At 64.0% G+C, this 16,618-nt stretch overlaps 1 protein-coding gene across 5 annotated transcripts in view; it reads left to right on the forward strand.

Moving 5' to 3' along the window:
- GRAMD4 (GRAM domain containing 4) overlaps nt 1-16,618 on the forward strand; it is a 72,464-nt gene that overhangs the window by 9,927 nt on the left and 45,919 nt on the right. The window contains exon 1 of one of the 5 annotated variants that reach the window (XM_051828128.3): nt 7,763-7,900. The exons of 3 other annotated variants lie outside the window; for them this stretch is intronic. In XM_051828128.3, the coding sequence (XP_051684088.1) occupies nt 7,893-7,900 (8 nt within the window). In that variant the 5' untranslated portion in view covers nt 7,763-7,892. Of the gene's footprint in view, nt 1-7,762; nt 7,901-15,545; nt 15,683-16,618 lie in introns of those variants that run through there. One more of the 5 variants, XM_089307772.1, reaches the window with a different exon arrangement.

Raw genomic sequence — 16,618 nt, forward strand, 5'->3', positions numbered from 1 at the left:
TCATCTCGCGTGTCTGCTGGGGCTCCTCGGGGTTCTCAGGTGTGTGTGTGTGTGTGTGTGTGTGTGTGTGTGTAAGGTCTGTATTTGAAAGAATGACAGAGAGAGGGAGGGAGAAAGAGACAGAGACAGAGAGAGCTTCCAACTGCTGGTTGAGTCCTCAGATGTTTGCAGTGGGGACCGGTGCTGTGGCATAGCGGGTAAAGCCACCCCTTGCAGCGCCAGCATCCCATATGGGCGTCAGCTTGATTCCTGGCTGCTCCACTTCCAATCCGGCTCTCTGCTGTGGCCTGGGAAGGCAGTAGAAGATGGCCCAAGTGCTTGGGCCCCTGCACCCACGTGGGAGACCCAGAAGAAGCTCCTGGCTTCGGGTCGGCTCAGCTCCGGCCATTGCAGCCTTTTGGGGAGTGAACCAGGATGGAAGACCTCTCTTGTCCTCTACCTCTCTGTAACTCTGCCTTTAAAATAAATAATGTTTTTTAAAAGATGTTTGCAATGGTCAGGGCCAGGCCAGGCTCAAGGCAGGAGCTGGAACTCCATGTGGGTCTCCCACTGGGCAGGCCATCTTTTGCAGCTTTCCCAGGTGCAGTAGCAGGGAGCTGGCTCAGAGGTGGAGCAGCAGGGGACTCCATGGGATGCTGGCCTGGCAGGCCGCCGCTTAACCCGCTGCACCTCGAGGCCAGCCCTGTCCTCTGTGTTTTTGGAAGCATTTGAGAGGCAAAGACGTAGAAACAGACAGACACCCACTGATTCTGTCCCCAAAACTCCGCAGCAGGCAGGGCTGGGCTGGAGCCAGGCCTGACCCCTGGGAACTCTGTCCAGTCTCCCACACCGGGCCAGGGATCCATGCTGCCCTCCAGGGCTGGGTTAGCAGAAGCTGGGTGCCAGACTCTGCAGTTGGTTTTGGTGAGCCGGGCGGCTTGGATGAGGGCTGCTTGGGGGTTTTGCGGCCGCCCCTCTGTTGGGTCTGCTGTTTGGAGGTTGGTAGGGGCGAGGCCGTTCAGGGAGGAAGGCTGCAGAGCGGAGGGGCCCTTCTTGCCACCTCGTGGCACCTGCTGTCCACCTGTCTCCTCCCTTCCGGCTGTCCCCTGAGCGAGGAGTCTCCACGCCCAGCCTGGGAGTGGGCGCCAGCCCCGGCCCGCCGGCGTCTTGCTAGGGAGAGCGGTGTCAGAAGCCAAGAACCGGGTGCTCAGGGTGGCTGCTGGGCTGAGCTGCTCCTAGGCCTTCTCGGCGGGCAGAGCGAGTAACGTGGGAGAAATGGACCCACGTGTGCACGCACGCCGTGGCCACGGCTTCTGCACCTGCCGCAAGGGTCTGCCGGTTCCATTTGAGCAGCAGGAGCCCCCCGCCCCCCGTACTTAGCAGCATGCGTGTCTGGTGGGACGGAAGTTGTCCTGGACGTACCCCTGGGAGCAGCGATGCTGACGGGGGCGGGGGCGGGGCTGATGCACTTGACACGGGCTGGGGCTGAGCGGAGGCCTCCGCTGGAAAGGTTCCGTGACCGGGAGGGAGAGGGAAGGAGGCAGAGACTGGGGGAACGGGGACTTCCCTGCTGCGCCCCGCCTGACCCCGGGACTGGGCTCTGCCGTGGCCTTGCCTTTGAAACGTGGAAGTGGGGCTGGCTCTGAATGCAGCCCTGCGGGGGCACAGCAGCCAGGCTGGCGGAGGGAGGCTGCGGAGCGCGGAGCGTCTGCGACGCGGAGCCAGGCCGCTCCGGTCCTCCCGCTCTGAACCTGCCGGGGCCGCCTTTGAAGCGCTCCGCTTGCCTTCCTGGCAAATGTCAGTCCTGCCGGCAGAGCTCGTGGAGGTCGGAGAGGGGACAGGGACTTGGGCTCTGGGTCTCGGCTCCTGGTGGCGTCCACCTCTGCGTCGGCAGTGCGTGTGCTGGGCGGGCTGGCGAGGTGGGCGTGCTGGGACACGGGGCTCCCTGTGCACTCCCGGTCTGCTGAGTGCTGAAGGCCCTGGGTGCTGAGCAGTTTTCCTGGTCCTGTGGGTGGAGTCTCAGTAGGTCTGACCCCCCACAACTGGGCCGAGCCCACAGCAGGGGCTTGAGGGTCTGGGCAGCCCTGGGCTTGGGGTGCTGTTGTCCGCTGCAGGAGGTGTGTCCCCTGCTGGGAGTGAGGCTGAGGCCCAGGCCCACCTGCCCACCCACCACCCTGCTGAGCCCCTGGCCCCCCACCCTCGACCCACCCCTCCCCGCCCCTGCCCCTGGCCTTGCTGGAGCATGTGGGCTCCTTCCTGTGCCTGTGGCCTGCTCGGTCAGAGGCAGGGGCGGGGCGACGCTGCTCTGGCTGCACAGCCTCGTGTGTTTGTGGGGTCCTGGCTTCTCCAGGGAGAGCCTGCCCCACCGCCAAGGGGGAGGGAGCTGAGGCCTTGCAGCCCAGGGGACCCTGGGGGTCCAGTACAGGGAGGTGTGCACCAGCCTTGGCCCATGGCGCGGAGAGCCTGCAGGCGTTTAGGATAGCGGCTAAGACGTTGGTTAAGACTGGGGAACTTGGGTTTGAGTCCCAGCTCCATTCCCAATCTCAGCTTCCTGCTAACGCAGACCCTGGGGGCAGTGGTGATGGCTCAAATGTTTCCATTCCCGCCGCCGCCCAAGTGGGAGACCCAGATGGAGTTCCTGGCTCGAGGCTTCAGCCTGGCCCAGCCACTCCTGTTGAGGGAGTGACCCAGTAGCAGACGAGAACTCTTTCTGCTTCTCTCTCTGTCTCTCTACCACCTAAGAAATAGTAATAATAAAAACAAAAGCAGATGGGCATTTGGCCTGGTGGTTACGATGCCATTAGGGAAGCCCGCGTCCCATACAGGAGTGTCTGGGTTCAAGTTCCGGCCCCGCTCGGACTCCGGCTTCCTGCTCATGCGCACCCCGGGAGGCAGCAGGTGACGGCTAAGTAGCTGGCTCCCGGCCACCACCAAGGGAAAAGTGGATTGGGTTCCTGACTCCTGGCCTCAGCCTGGGCCAGCCTGGTGTTGCAGGCGTCTGGGGCGTGACCCAGTGAGTGGAGCTCTCTGTCTCTCTGTCTTTCATGTCAATATAAATGAGCAGCAGTTAAAAAGCAACACAGACGCACACACAAACCTTCCGTCACAGGACCCCGGCTCTGGAGGCCGCCGGCGCCGGGGTGTGCGTCTCCCTGCTTCCCCTGTGCCGGTCACTCCTGTCCTGTCTAGGGCCCCTGGCCAGGAGGCGCCCCCAGCCAAGGGCAGAGCGTGCGCATCCCCCTGGGCTGTGTGTGAATCATCTCAAAAGTGAGGTGTGGGGTGGGGGCGGGGAGGCGCAGGTGCCTGGGAGCCTGGCAGTGCAGGGGGACGAGCCCCTTGTGTCTGTCGTCTTTCTCCCGCTGGGCCCAGAGGGGCCAGCTGGGGGTGACCCTGTGACGGTCAGCCTGCCTCCCAGCCCTGTGCCAGGCCGGCGGTCAGTCGTGTCCTGCCCTCGGGAGCCTGCGGCGGCGTCTGCGCCCATCCCAGGTCAGGAAGAAAGGTGACATCAGCAGCCGCTGCCCCAGCAGGCAGGGGCCGTGTGAGTCACTCAGAAGTGTTTGTGAGCATCCGGGAGGGGTGTGGCGGTGGGGGGGGGGGAGAGGCCCAGGGCCTGGCCCCAGCATCGAGCCTCAGGGAGGGGCCTTTGCTGGCAGCCACCACGGGTCCTCAGAGGCCCCACACTGGTGCCTTTGCCTGTGTCGGGCCCTGCAGCCTGTGTGCCTGGGAGGAAGTGAAAGATGAGCCAAGACCTGCAGCTCTGGGCGCCTGGGCGGGGCTGCCAGGACAGCCCATGGTGGTGGGTGGTGGGCGGGGCTGCCAGGACAGCCCTTTGCGGGGAGGAGAGGGGAGCTGCTGTCCTCACCTCCCAGCAGCCATCTGAGCCTCCTGTCTCATCTCCCGATTAGTGGTACCGGCCTGCGGGTGAGCAGACTAGGGCCTGGTCCAAAGGGTGCAGGTGGGCGGAGCCAGGAATGCGCAGGTCCAGGGGTCTAGGCAGGAAGTGAGTGGGGAGGGGCCCCTGCTGGGCTGGCCTGAGCTGGCCCAGTCTTTCGTGCTAGGCCTGCAGCACCGTGAATCTCACGTGGGCAGGCCCTACGGGGTCAGCCAGACAGCCCCCATCTGCTGCCAGGCAGGGTGCCCGGATGGAGGGGCCACCATCCTCATGCCCGCCCGGCCTCTCCACCTGCCCTGGCCAGCGAGAGCCTGTAGTCAGCAGGTCACTGAGTTGAGGTCATCGTCTGTCCTGTATCACCCAAGGGGTGGAAGCCTTTGGGCTTGGGAGCCAGCAGCTGGCACCCCGGGGCCGGACGGGGCAGCCCTGGCCTCTCGGGCTGAGCGTGTGCTGTGTGCATGGGCGGAGCCGAGGGCAAAGCAGGCAACAGAAGGGGCGGCGGCCTGTGGTCACAGCCATTGCTAAGCTTTCACAAGGCCCGCACCGATCCTGTGCAGGCAGCAGGTGCAGCCGCTGTGTTTGGACGGGAGCCTGGGACGGCGAGGTCAGTGGGCGCCTCTGTGGCCTGCCCACCTGCAGGGCCCAGGAGGAAGTGGGCGTCTGGGAGGGCCTTGTCACCGGGCCCTCTGTGGGGGGGACACTGCGTGTGCAGATCCACGCTGTACTGTGCCGTGACTGCCATGGGCGTTACTCCTCTAGCCCAGCCCTCCTCTGGTTGCTGGGCAAACCCCTGCCCCGTGTGCATGCCTGAGGACCCATCTGTATCGGCCCGGACCGGTCCCCCGACCACCTGGCACCCCGCCAGCTGCTCAGAGGCCCCGGTGAGCACCTGCTCTGCACCTCTCGGACCGGGCCTGAGCCCGCAGCCGGCTCGCCCGCCACAACCCGTGGTGTGTGTGGATGAGGGAGACGCCCCTCACACTGACCTTCCTCCACTGCCTCGCCCCACTGGGGAGCTGGTGAGGCTGGCGCAGAGAGCCGTGGGCAGTGACCCCGGAGGCGGAGAGCCCCGCCACGCCCAGGAGGGCGGAGCCCTGGTGCCTGCTCCGGCCGCCAGGACCCTGGAGTCCTCAGGGATTTCAGGGCTGCTCTGTGCTGCGTGTGAAAGCTGCGGTGTGGCGCTTTGGACCTGGAGTTTACGACAGCTAGCGAGGTGCAGGTGGGCAGAGTTGGTGGCGTCCCTCGGCCAGGCCTGGGCCCTGCCCCGGGCACTCTGCAGTTAGTGTGGCACAGGACGGTTGGAGAGAGTCACGCGGTGTTGGTGGACACTGGGCTCGGCCCTCCCCCGAGACTGGTGTGGCTGCCTCTCCCTCCCAGAACTGCAGGCACACAGGGCGGGGCCTCCCCGCGTCACCGTGGCCCCTACCATTGGCGGAGGCCAGCAGGGCAGGTCTGAGGAGAGCCTGCGACGCCAGGCACCCGGGCGCACGTGCCAAGTCCACGGCCTGGCTCAGGAGCTTCGCCGGGGCCCAGGCCAGGTGGTGCTGCAGGTGGCAGCTGGCAGAATGAGAGCAAACTCCACTGCCGCCGCCCTGACTGGCTCAGCTGACAAATATGTATCCTCCCAGGTCAGATGGGCGTGTATTTTTTTTTTTTTAATAACTGACTACTTCATTGTAGGATTAAACATTGCTGTACTGTGTGCACTGAGTCACAGCAAGTGGGCCCAGCGTGGCTGCCAGGTGCCGGCTCCTTATCGAGAGCCGTGTGTGCTGTGTTCAGCCCGCGGCTGGCGAGGGCGCGCTCGCATCCGCGTGCACCTACAGCCGAGATGTCCCTGCAGACTCGGAACTGCGGGGCTCTGTGGTGGGGACGGGCCCTCTAGTTGGCTCTGAGACGCTGGCGTCAGGGCGGTTTCTTGGCTGGGACCCACGCCCTGCACGTCAGGATGTGGCCGGCGTCACAGAGGGAACCCCTGGCTCCCTGCCTTGGCGCCACTTCCCCTGTGCAGATCGGTCCACCTGCTGCGTGGCTGTAAAGAACTCGCGCGACCCAGGGCCTCCTGTGACCTATTTATCAAGTGTTTCAGAGTCGCTGCGTGAAGATTTTGTCCTAAATTCTGCATAATTAGCAGATAGAAATCCCACTCTGTGATTATTTTTTGTGCACCAGCGTAACCTAAACTAGAACTCTCTGCACGTGGATCTCCCCAAAAGCAGGCATTCGAACAAACAACGGAGGGCTGGTTTCGTCCGCGCCGCTGTGTTTGCCTCGGCAGCACAGGGGCCCTGCGTGCGATTGGCTTTGCCGGTGTTTTCTGCCCCACCCGTCTCACCTGCACTCCGGGGGGACAGAAGCCCCGGGCAGCCCTGCGGGGGCCTGGGGGGCGGATGATGTGGCGCTGGGCAGGTGAGGCCAGGCACAGCAAATAGGTCACCTGGGCTGCCAGCCTTGGTCCATATGGGCACAGGGTGGCTCATGAGACAGCAGCATGGGCCTGGCCACACCACCGTCCACCCCCGGCCAGGGCTGGGGCTCCAGCTGCCCGTGTCGTGTGTTCTCCACTCCTTGGTACCCCTTCCTCGGGCTGGGGTCTCGGCGTCTTGTCCACCACAGCCTCCTCCACCCGTCTGGCAGCCTCCTCCCCAGTCCTCTCTTGTAGGACTGGGTGGGGTGGGGGCGGGGGAAGGAACTCTCTAGGGCAGGGCAGGTATGAAAGCACATGGGTGTGAGGGACAGGTGTTGAGTGAGGGATGCCTGGGGTGGGTGGGGGAGGCCAGTGTCCAGAGGGGAACTGGAGAGGCATGGGTGGCTCCCGGCCCAGTGGAGGGCGAGGAAGGAGCTTGGGGAAGGAGGCTGCGCCCCAGGTGGGGCAGGTGTCTCAGGAAGTGCCAGGTGCAGAGACGTCCAGGAGGAGAAGCCGGCGCGCTCTCAGGACACTTGGTCCTGGTGGGGGCAGGCGGTCTGGGCTGCAGATGGAGGCGGTGGGCTCCCTGGCCCCGGCAGAGGGGGCTTCAGAGTGGGCTTGGCGGCCGAGGTCTGTGGCCTGTGCGCTCAGGGCTGGCAGGGATGCACGCGTGTCTGGGGTTGCATCATTGGCTCCCATACGGGGTCTCCCGGGCCCCGGCCTGCAGTCTCGTGCCTTCCCTTACCTGGGACACCTCCCAGCTCACCCAGGGAGGCCGAGGGGGTTAGTGTTGGGGAAGGAGCGGGCGCCGTCCACGGTGGAAGTGCTGAGCCGGCCCAGAGGTGGGTTTGCTTCCTCGGAGTGGTGCCCTGTGCGTAGTTGGGATTCGCTGTGCGGAGTTTCACACCAGCACCCTCAGGGCTGGTCCCAGGCTGCCTCCCAGACTGGCTGCTGCCTCTGCCTGGGCTGGCTGTGGGGACGCAGCCCAGCAGGGCCTTGTGCTGTGCTCCTCGGGAGCCTGTTGTGGTCTGGGGCCTGGCGTCCTGTCTGCTTCCGTCCCGTTTATGAGGCTGAGTGAGCAGTTTCCGCAGGTGCGTGGGTGGCCAGGAGCGCAGAGGCAGGCCATGTGGCACAGGACTCAGGAAGCCTCGGCCACTGTCCCCTCTAGGGTGGACGCTGCTGCCTCCGTCCTGGGCTGTGGGCCGGTCAGCGGCTGGCAAGGGCTGGGGTGGTCTGTGTCTCTGCTTAGCTGATCGGGTGGACGGGTTTTGTTTCCTTTTGGAGATGAGGCCCGAGAGGCAGCCATCACCCTGGTTCCTGTGTCATCACTGTGCAGGGCTCTGCTGGCTGCTGCGGGATCCTCTCCCCAGGGAGGCTTGGGAGCTTGGGAGCCGCCCACCCATCAACCTGCCCGTCTGGTTGAGCCAGGTCGGCAGCCCGCCCTCCCCGCCCTGGGGATCCACCGCTGACCCGGGCAGAGCGAGTGCATCCTTCGGCTGAGCTGGCCGCAGCCTGGCAGGCCCGCTCCGAGCAGGGCTGCTGGGGGCTCGGGTTTGCCGGAGCAGCGCGACCTTCCTGGGGAGAAGATGCTGGGGCTCCCCCGGGCGTGCGGGGATGAAGATGTGAGTGGCGTGCGCCAGTCCCAGGCGGACTTCGCCGCTGGTTCTCGCTCCTCTCTGGCGCACTCGAGTTTCAGGTGTTGTTCTGGCGTGGCTTTAATTAGGACAAGAAGTGCAGCTTGATTTGCCCGCGACTATTTTGGGGGCAAGTTGACGTGCATGGTTGGGGTTTGGGGTTTGTTTTTTTTACTGCGGTCTGCAGTATGCAGGCAGAATTTTTTTTTTTTCTGGGTCCATGAGGTTTTCAATGGCAGGGTTTTGGGTGAAACTTTGATGGAAATTCTGGCAAGCAGTCTGGGGTCTCCTGCTGCGCTGGGGGGTGGGGTCGGGAGCTGTGGCTGCGGGCAGGACAGTGTCGGGGGAGAGCTGGGCGGAGTCCCGAGGCGCACCTCGGTTTTCCTGGCTGGAGGATTCTGACCCCGGAAGGCACGGGATGGTGTCAGGACTGGTCCCGGCCTGGAGCCCCTCCTGTGTCCGTCGGCCCATGCTGTCTGAGGCCTGCTCTCTGGTGCTTGGCTTGCTTGTGGTGACTGCCGGATCCAGGCTGGTCGATGGCTCTGGAAGTGGACTGAGGGGTGCGGGGGCCTGTGTGGGGGCAGGAGCCTACTCTGAAGGCTGATGGGACAGGAGGGCGGGGCCCTGTGGTCGGGTGGTTGCTGCCGTGAGCTCCTGCAGGGGCAGATATACCTGATCCTAGAGCTGGAGCCTGCTGGGCCCTGGGGGCGCTGAGCGGGCTTCACCTGCTGCCTCCATCGGCAGGATGAGCCGGAGCAGGGGCCCAGGAGAGGTGCAGGGGAGGGGTGGACTGGAGACCCCAGCCCCTGCCTCACTCAGAGGCCTGGTGGGGAGGGTGTGGGGTGTGGGCTGGGCCAGGACATCTGGATTGCCCCCCCCCCCAGTACTTTGCATGCCCTGGAGGCCAGGCGGGACAGGGAGTAAGCCGAGGGTCGGATTGGGCCCGCCCCCCAGCATGCAGGATGTGGGGCTGGGCCCCTGGGTGCACAGGTGGGGGCAGCCTGGGTGTGGCCGAGGCCCAGTGGGATTGGGCCCGCCCCCCAGCATGCAGGGCTGGGCCCCTGGGTGCACAGGTTGGGGCAGCCTGGGTGTGGCCAAGGCCCAGTCAGATTGGGCCCGCCCCCCAGCATGCAGGGCTGGGCCCCTGGGTGCACAGGTGGGGGCAGCCTGGGTGTGGCCAAGGCCCAGTGGGATTGGACCCACCCCCCAGCATGCGGGGCTTGGCCCCTGGGTGCACAGGTGGGGGCAGCCTGGGTGTGGCCGAGGCCCAGCCCTCGCTCTCCGGCCACCTCGCAGGCGGCGTTGCCCTTTCAGACCTCGGTCGTGTTCTGGGGTGTCACTGGGTTTTCTGTTTTTGTTTTCGAGTGGGAAAACAGCCTGATTTCGTTCTGCGGAGTGGGCCGTGTCCAGGCTCAGGGTTTCTGGAACCGCTTTCTGGCGCCAGCGGCCTCAGTGGCCGTGCTCAGGGGCCGGCACTGGCCCTCGGGATGACGCCTCCCATCTGGGCGTCCCCGCAGCGAGGCCGGGTGCATGGCCGCGTTCTTGTCCGGTACCCGCGGGCTGTGATGCTCTCCCCACCTCCACGTCGGCCGCCGCGCCACGGTCACCCTGGGGTGGGGACACTGCCAGCCCCTGTTGCTTTTTAGGAGTTACAGTGACCAGGTGCAGAACTCCCAGCAGGTGCCGTTAGCGTGCTCGCTGTTCCCTGCACGGCGGTGGTGAGCGCATGGCCTAGCCCGTGCAGCCCCGCGTCCCACCATGGGAGCCCCCGCACGTGCACGTTTGGGGTCTCAGCTGCTGCCCCACGGGGACCCCTGTTCCTGAGAGACGCGCAGGCCATCCTGTGGGGACAGGGCGGTGAAGGGAGGGTCTCCCCTCACCTGCGGCCATAGGAGAGCTGTGTTCGGTGTGACTTCGCGAGGGTTGTGAGATGGAAGAGAGCTAGAGCCCCTCCCGAAGTGGCTGTGTGGGAAATGGGTGGTGTGGCGCCCTGCCGTGGCGTGAGACTTTGCCCCGAACCCTGGAGTTTGGCGCCAGTCTTACGTTAGCGGGACGAAGCACAAGCAAGGGTGATCCAATCAGAGCTCCCAGGTGGGCTTCTGGGGCGCGACTGGACTGGATTCGGTCATTAGGGCAGGGTAGACTCCTGGTGGCTTTGTAAGGAGAGGGACAGAAACGGGTGCCACCTCGGGACCCCAGAACCGAGAGCCAAAACCAGCCCCTCCTCTCCGCAGGGAGCCTTCTGTCATTACAAGGAGGAGAAACCGAGTCAGGTGGTTTTTTAAGGCCCTCCCTGGAGAGAACGCCCTGGCTTCCAACTGATGCCTGCAGCTGTCACCCTCGTCTTGCTTCGTCGAGGGTGTCCCCGAAGTCCCAGTATGAGGGGAGAGGGCCCCCCACGCTTCCCTAAGCAGATGGAGTGCAGGCTGCAGGGGTCCCCATCCTGTCTCCTGCCTCATCCGTGCCCAGACAGTCCCAGGGACTGGGGGAGGGGCCAGGGATGTGAGCCGGGTCCTTGGGCAGAACCACGGGGGGCTGCAGAACAGCAGGGCATGTGACGTCAAGGGCGGGGCCGGGTGCGCTGTGCCTGGAGTGTGAGACCCAGGCTGGCCCTGGGCGGGGGCCCCTGCTGCTGGGAGCCGCCGCCCCCCCTTGCCACACAGTGTTCGTGCCTCAGCTTTGTCGTCTGTCAAGGGGGTGGCGGTGATGTCCACCTGCTGGAGGTGTGAGCACGAGGCCCTCAGCCTGTGGCCACCGTTCTGCCGTCCTCGGCCGTGACGGTGGGTCAAGGCAGGGTGCACAGCTCGGGCCTGGCTCCTCCTCCCCGAGTTGGCCAGACGCGGGCCTCTTGCTGGCCCCCAGGCCGATGCCCAGTTTTCCTGGCCCCCCCGGCTCGGCCTGTGTGGTGGGAGGCCCAGCTGCTGCCTGGCAGAGGTGGTGCCAGGTCACAGTGTGAGGAGCCAGGGCCCTGGGCAGGTGCCATGGAGACAGAGGCCCCTGGGCTAGGGAGCAGCAGTGCGGTCAGGGTGGTGATGGCTGCGGCCTGCAGTCCAGGTGGCTGCCCGTGGACAGGAGGTGGTGTCCTGGCTCCTCCCGCCCCACACCTGCATCGTGGTTTTTGCCTGGACACGGCTCCACACTGGTGCCCAGCCTTGGCCTCCTGGAGCCTGGGTCATGGTGTGAGGTTGCTGGTGGGCTGGCCAGGGGGTGGACTGAGGGCCAGGGTCCAACTGAGAGGCCGAGCCAGTCCCCGTGTCCTGCTCGGGGTCGCTCCCAGACTGGCCTCGCCATGGAGCCCTTGCAGCCTCGGCGGCTCCCGAGGGCCGCGGTGGGGGTGACGTGTGCCCGCCGCTGGGCAGTGTTTGGGATGTTAGGACCCCGAAATGAGAAACAGTGTTTAAGTTACCGAGAGGGGCCGGCTGGAAACCCTTCACTCGGTAACTAATGTAGGTGGCGTGTTTTTACTTGAGCCCAGACGGCGAGGAGGCACTGGCGTTGTGGCCGCGCTCTGCTGCGCCCGTTTCCTGAGGGCAGCTGGGGCCTCTGGGCCTGCAGGGCAGTGGGGAACGGGCAGACAGCACCCAGGATTGTGGCTCGAACAGTCCTCCTCCTCCTCCTCCCTGATTCATTGGTTATTTGGAAGGCAGAGATGGAAATCTCCCATCCGCTAGTTCACTCCAGATGAGCCTGGAACGGCACCATCTGGGTCTCCCCTGTGGGTGCAGGGCCCAAACACTTGGCCCACCCTCCGCTGCTTTCCCAGGCTCATTAGCAGGGAGCTGGATTGGAAGGGGAGCAGTCCTCTTCCAGGCCCGCTCTCTGCTGTGGCCCGGGAGTGCAGTGGAGGATGGCCCAAGTGCTTGGGCCCTGCACCCCATGGGAGACCGGGAGAAGCACCTGGCTCCTGGCTTCAGATCAGCGCGGTGTGCTGGCCGCAGCAGCCACTGGGGGGTGAACCAATGGAAAAGGAAGACCTTTCTCTGTCTCTCTCTCACTGTCCACTCTGCCTGTCAAAAAAAAAAAAAAAAAGTGGAGCAGCTGGGGCTGGAACCAGCGCCCACATGGATGCCAGGCTGCAGGTGGCGGCTTACCCCGCTACAGCACAGCGCTGGTTCCTGGAATAGTCTTGACCTCGTGGGTACCCAGAAAGGGCCTGGGGGACCCCAAAGGTTGCTGGGCCACATTTTGAGAACTGCGGATTGAGACACTAGGAGAGCTTGTGTGCGTGGTGACCTAGGTTTTTTCTTTTCCCATTTTATTTAAATCCTCCTTGTTTCTGTTATTTTAGAACTCAGTTGTAGAGTCTAATGAACTGTCAGTTCATGTATTGAGGATTGAGGATTCAGAACTCTGATGGCTCCAGCACTGGTGCCCGTCTCTGGGGCCACTGCGGGTGCAGCTGGCGCCCGCCCTGCCTGGCCTTCTCTCCGGGCAGCTCCGTCTTTGTCTCGCTGGCCCAAGGCTCCTCCCTCCCTCCTTGCCTCCCTCCCTTCCATTTATTTGAAAGACAGAGTAAGAGAGAGAGGTAGAGCTAGAGAGAGAGAGAGAGAGTCTTCCATCCACTGGTTCACTCCCCAGTTGGCCCCAATAGCCAGAGCTGAGCTGATCCAAAGCCAGGAGCCAGGAGCTCCTTCAGGGTCTCCCACGCGGGTGCAGGGGCCCAGGGACTTGGGCCATCCTCCACTGCTTTCCCAGGCCATAGCAGAGAGCTGGATGGGAAGAGGAGCAGCCGGGACTCAAACAGGTGCCCATATGGGACGTCGGCACCGCAGGTGGAGGATTAACCTACTGTGCCACAGCGCTGGCCCCGAGGCTTCATTCTAGCTGTGGGTAGCAGGGCCCGGGGTTCAGGTTGTGGGGCTCTGCTGTGGGGCTGTCCCCTGCTGTGGCCCTGGAGGCGGCGCCCAGCTGCAGTGATCGGCCCTTGCCCAGGCCTCATTTGCGTAGGTGAGGAGGGGCTGCTGGATTCACATCTGCCCTCCATGCCACTGTCAAGCAGGAGGGGCTGTGCCCGGCCCCACGCCAGCCCTCTCTGCCCGTCTGGGACCCCAGCTTCTCAGTACGACTTTTTTTTGAACCTTTAATGAGGAATCAATACACTCCCAGGGGCAGGGACACTGTGTTATGTGTGGCATTGGATGTGTGTATGGGGGGTTGGGACCTACCCAGCTTACTGGCAAACCCAGCAAAGCCACACTGTCTCGTGAGGGACATGCCTTCGTCTCCTGGTCGCTCAGCGGCACATTGGGGGTCCCACCGTTGGTGGGGAACAGCAGTGCAGGTTCCGGGCACCACTGGGCCCCTGCAGCACACCCACCGGTACCAGCATGCGGCACCGTCTTCCTCAGGAACCCGTCCATCAGAGGCACCACCCACTGCATTTTGGGCGTCATTCAGAGCTGAGCGCCATTGGCTGATGTGGACCTCCTTGATGGAGGCGTGGGGGGAAGCCACACCCCCATCTCTCTCTGTAATTGCCCCTTAGCTCTTGGGCTGTTGACCAATGTTAGATCAAGTTAACCCTGTGTGTTTCCAAGATTATTCTTTCTTTTTGACCACCTGTGGGGTGTTTGCCACTGGGCAGCTTGTTTTGGCTGTCCTCCATCTTCTACTGGGCTGTCTTGCTCTGACCGGCTTGTCCAGAGCTGGCGGTGTGACACTCTGGGTTAGCATCCACATCCAAGCACGGGTTTGAACCCCGGGTGCTCCGATTCCAGTCCAGCTCCCTGCTAGTGCGCTCGGGAAGGCAGCAGAGGGTGCGCCTGCCACTCACGTGGGAGACCCAGGAGACGCTCGGAGCTCCTGGCTTCAGCCCGACCCCGCCCTGGCTGTTACAAACACTTGGGGAAGGAGTCAGCTGATGATCTGTCTTTCTCTCCCTGTGTCGCTCCACCTCTCAAATAACAAATCTTCAAAAGAGAAACAGCTTTGTCCAGTCCCAGAGGCCCATGGCTGTGTTTTGCTTTCGTGAGTCTACGTTCAAACCTTCCGTGTGCTGTGACTTTGGGCAGGTGGGGGCTGTGGGGCCACCCTGTCTTCTTCCAGGCAGCTGCCCAGGCATTGGGGTGCCCAGGCGTTGGGGCATTGTTTCTCTTTGTCTTGTGTCAGGTGGCCTTGGCCACAGTGGGGTCTGGGTCGCTTCCTGTGCGTTGTCCCTGGTTCCTGGCACCACCCGCACACTGGGGACAACCGTGGCCCTGCTGTGTTTTGTGTGCACTAGAGCCCGGTCTCCCTGCGACACTCTGGCTTCTCAGAACTTCCCAACTGGCTTGTCTGGCTTCCCCTAAAACTTTTGTTATTGCTTAGGGCAGTCGGTATTTTATTTTTAGAGATTTATTCATGTATTTGAAAGAGTTACAGAGAGAGGGAGATCTCTCATCTTGCTGGTTCGCTCCCTGAATGAGTGCAGCAGGCCAGGGCTGGGGCCAGGCTGCAGCCAGGAGCTTCCTGGGCCCAAGCACGTGGGCCACCATCTTCAGCTGCTTTCCCGGGTGCATCAGCAGGGAGCCGGATAGGAAGTGGAGCAGCCGGGACTCGAACCTGCACACCTTTGGGATGGTAGCGTCACAGGCGGAGGCTCTACTCACTGCACCACAGCGCTGGCCCTGCAGTCATTGTCCTCGCTCCCTTACCTTGTGTGTCCACGCAGTAAGGCATCTACCATCCTGACCATTTCCAAGTGTCCAGTTGGCGGCCTTAGCACCCTGGCCCCCTCGTGTGACCCCGTGGGTCTCCACACTTCCTTATCTTGCATTTGGAGGCTCCGCCTAGCACTGGACATACGCCCCGCCCCTCCCCCCACCCCCACAGCGGCTGGCACTGGGTGTTGGCTCCCTGCCTTTGGCTCCAGTGCCATCGCGCAGTGTTTGCTTCTCTGTGGTTGGTGTGCTTCTCGGAGCTGAGTCCTCCAGGTGTATCTGTGAGGAGGTGGGTGGCAGGGTTTCCTGCGTGAACCACACACTCTGCCCACTGTGGCCCCGTCAGCCTGCGTGTGGGTGCTGGGTGGTCCCTGCCTCCTGGTGGTCACGTGCATGTGGGAGTGTCTGCTTCGGTGCCCCAGCCGGACCACGTTGGGTCCTATGGTAACCCCGCCCTCCCTGGCCGTGGACTTGGGGGTCCACTCAGGGAACCTGCGGTGTGGCTGCAGCCCACGCCTCCCCTCCCAGCCCGGCTGCCCTGGTCCCTGCACGCCCGTGGGTGCTCCTTCTGCCCCGTGATGAACGTGCCGACCAGCGTCCTTACAAGGAGAGAGCCGTGGCCATGGAGGTGGACTCTCCGTGGTCCCTGTCTGCTTCCAGGCTCCATGCGTGGTTCTCTCTCGGGCCCCAGCCTGCAGTCCTGAGACACGGGGCCGCCCACTCTCCGACCGTGAGCCGGATCAGCCTCCCTGCTTCCTAAGCTGCTGCTCCCACGTCTTCCACTTGACCTAACCCGGGCACCGTTACCGAGGTGCTCGTAGGCGGCCAGCAAGGAGGGCCCAGAACGCAGCTGCTGGTAATCTGGTGTGTGAGGGCCCGTGAGGCCTGGGCCACGGTCAGCAGGTGCAGGTCCCAGTGAGGGGCAGCTGTGAGCAGATTACTGTGGGGCGGGTGGGCGGATGGGTGCCCCTGCGGCTCCTGCCCTCGGCCCTCCCCACCCAGGTGAATCCTCGTCTCCACCGCCTGCTGCCCCTTCCCTCTGCCTTGGCTGTCGGCTCCTGGTGATGCTCCTGCTCCCCGCATCCAAGTCCGACCCCACGGCGCAGCGGGTGCCCCTCCACCCCGCGTTCAGGTAGGACCAGGCACCTGCGGGGGCCTTGGCGCTCAGTGCCCTCCCCACGCTGGGCGCCCCCTGCAGCCGTGGCCGCCCTGGGCTCTGATGACCCTCAGCCTAGCACGTTCTCGGAGGCCAGGGCAGCACCCCTGGCCAGGAGGACCCTCCCTGGGTTCGTCCCCTCGGTGCCCCAGTCGGGCACACAGTAGGCGCTCACTGAAGCCTCCTCAGGAGGCTCATTGTCCCGGTAGTGCCAGAGGCCCCTCGCGGAAGGCTGTGGCCGCCCCTCCTCCCACCAGCCCCGGCTCCCAGTGGAAGCTGTGCTGAGTCACAAGGGAGCTTTGTGGTGCCGCCTCACCCTCAATGTGGGCTCTGGAGTGGGGTGAGCCTTCAGCCTGCTGGGGCCGGCAGTGGGTTACCTGGGTGACAGGTGCCAGTGGCCTGGAGGGCTTGGGCTCTGTGTTTCGTTGGGGTCATTGGGTCTTGCATTGTTTTTTAAAGGTTTATTTTTGTGTGTGTGTTTGAAAGGCAGAATCACAGAGAGAGGAGGAGAGACTCCCCAGATGGCTGCAACAGCCGGTGCTGGGCCAGGCTGAAGCCAGGAGCCACACGCGGGTCTCCCATGTGGGTGCAGGGGCCCAAGCACTTGGGCCATCTTCCGCGGCTTTTCCCTAGGCCGTTAGCAGGGAGCTGGATGGGAACCAGCGCCCATACGGATGCCAGCGTTGCAGACGGAGGCCTAACCTGTGCCACAGCACCATGGGCCCCCAGTTTTGCAGCAAAGACACATGTGGGGGCCTTGGAGCGGCAGGAGCTGGGGACGGGACAGGAGCTGTCCCCGTGCTGTGTTGTCATACGCGGTGGGAAGGTTTCCTGGTTTTGTGCCTGGCAGCCCAGACTGGCCTTGTTAGTGTCCTGGGGCTTGGGCTGGGTGCCAGCCGCAGCTGGGCCACG

Source organism: Oryctolagus cuniculus, chromosome 11, assembly GCF_051225735.1.
Source record: "Oryctolagus cuniculus isolate XC-2025 breed Fujian yellow rabbit chromosome 11, ASM5122573v1, whole genome shotgun sequence".
Taxonomy (NCBI): Eukaryota; Metazoa; Chordata; class Mammalia; order Lagomorpha; family Leporidae; genus Oryctolagus; species Oryctolagus cuniculus.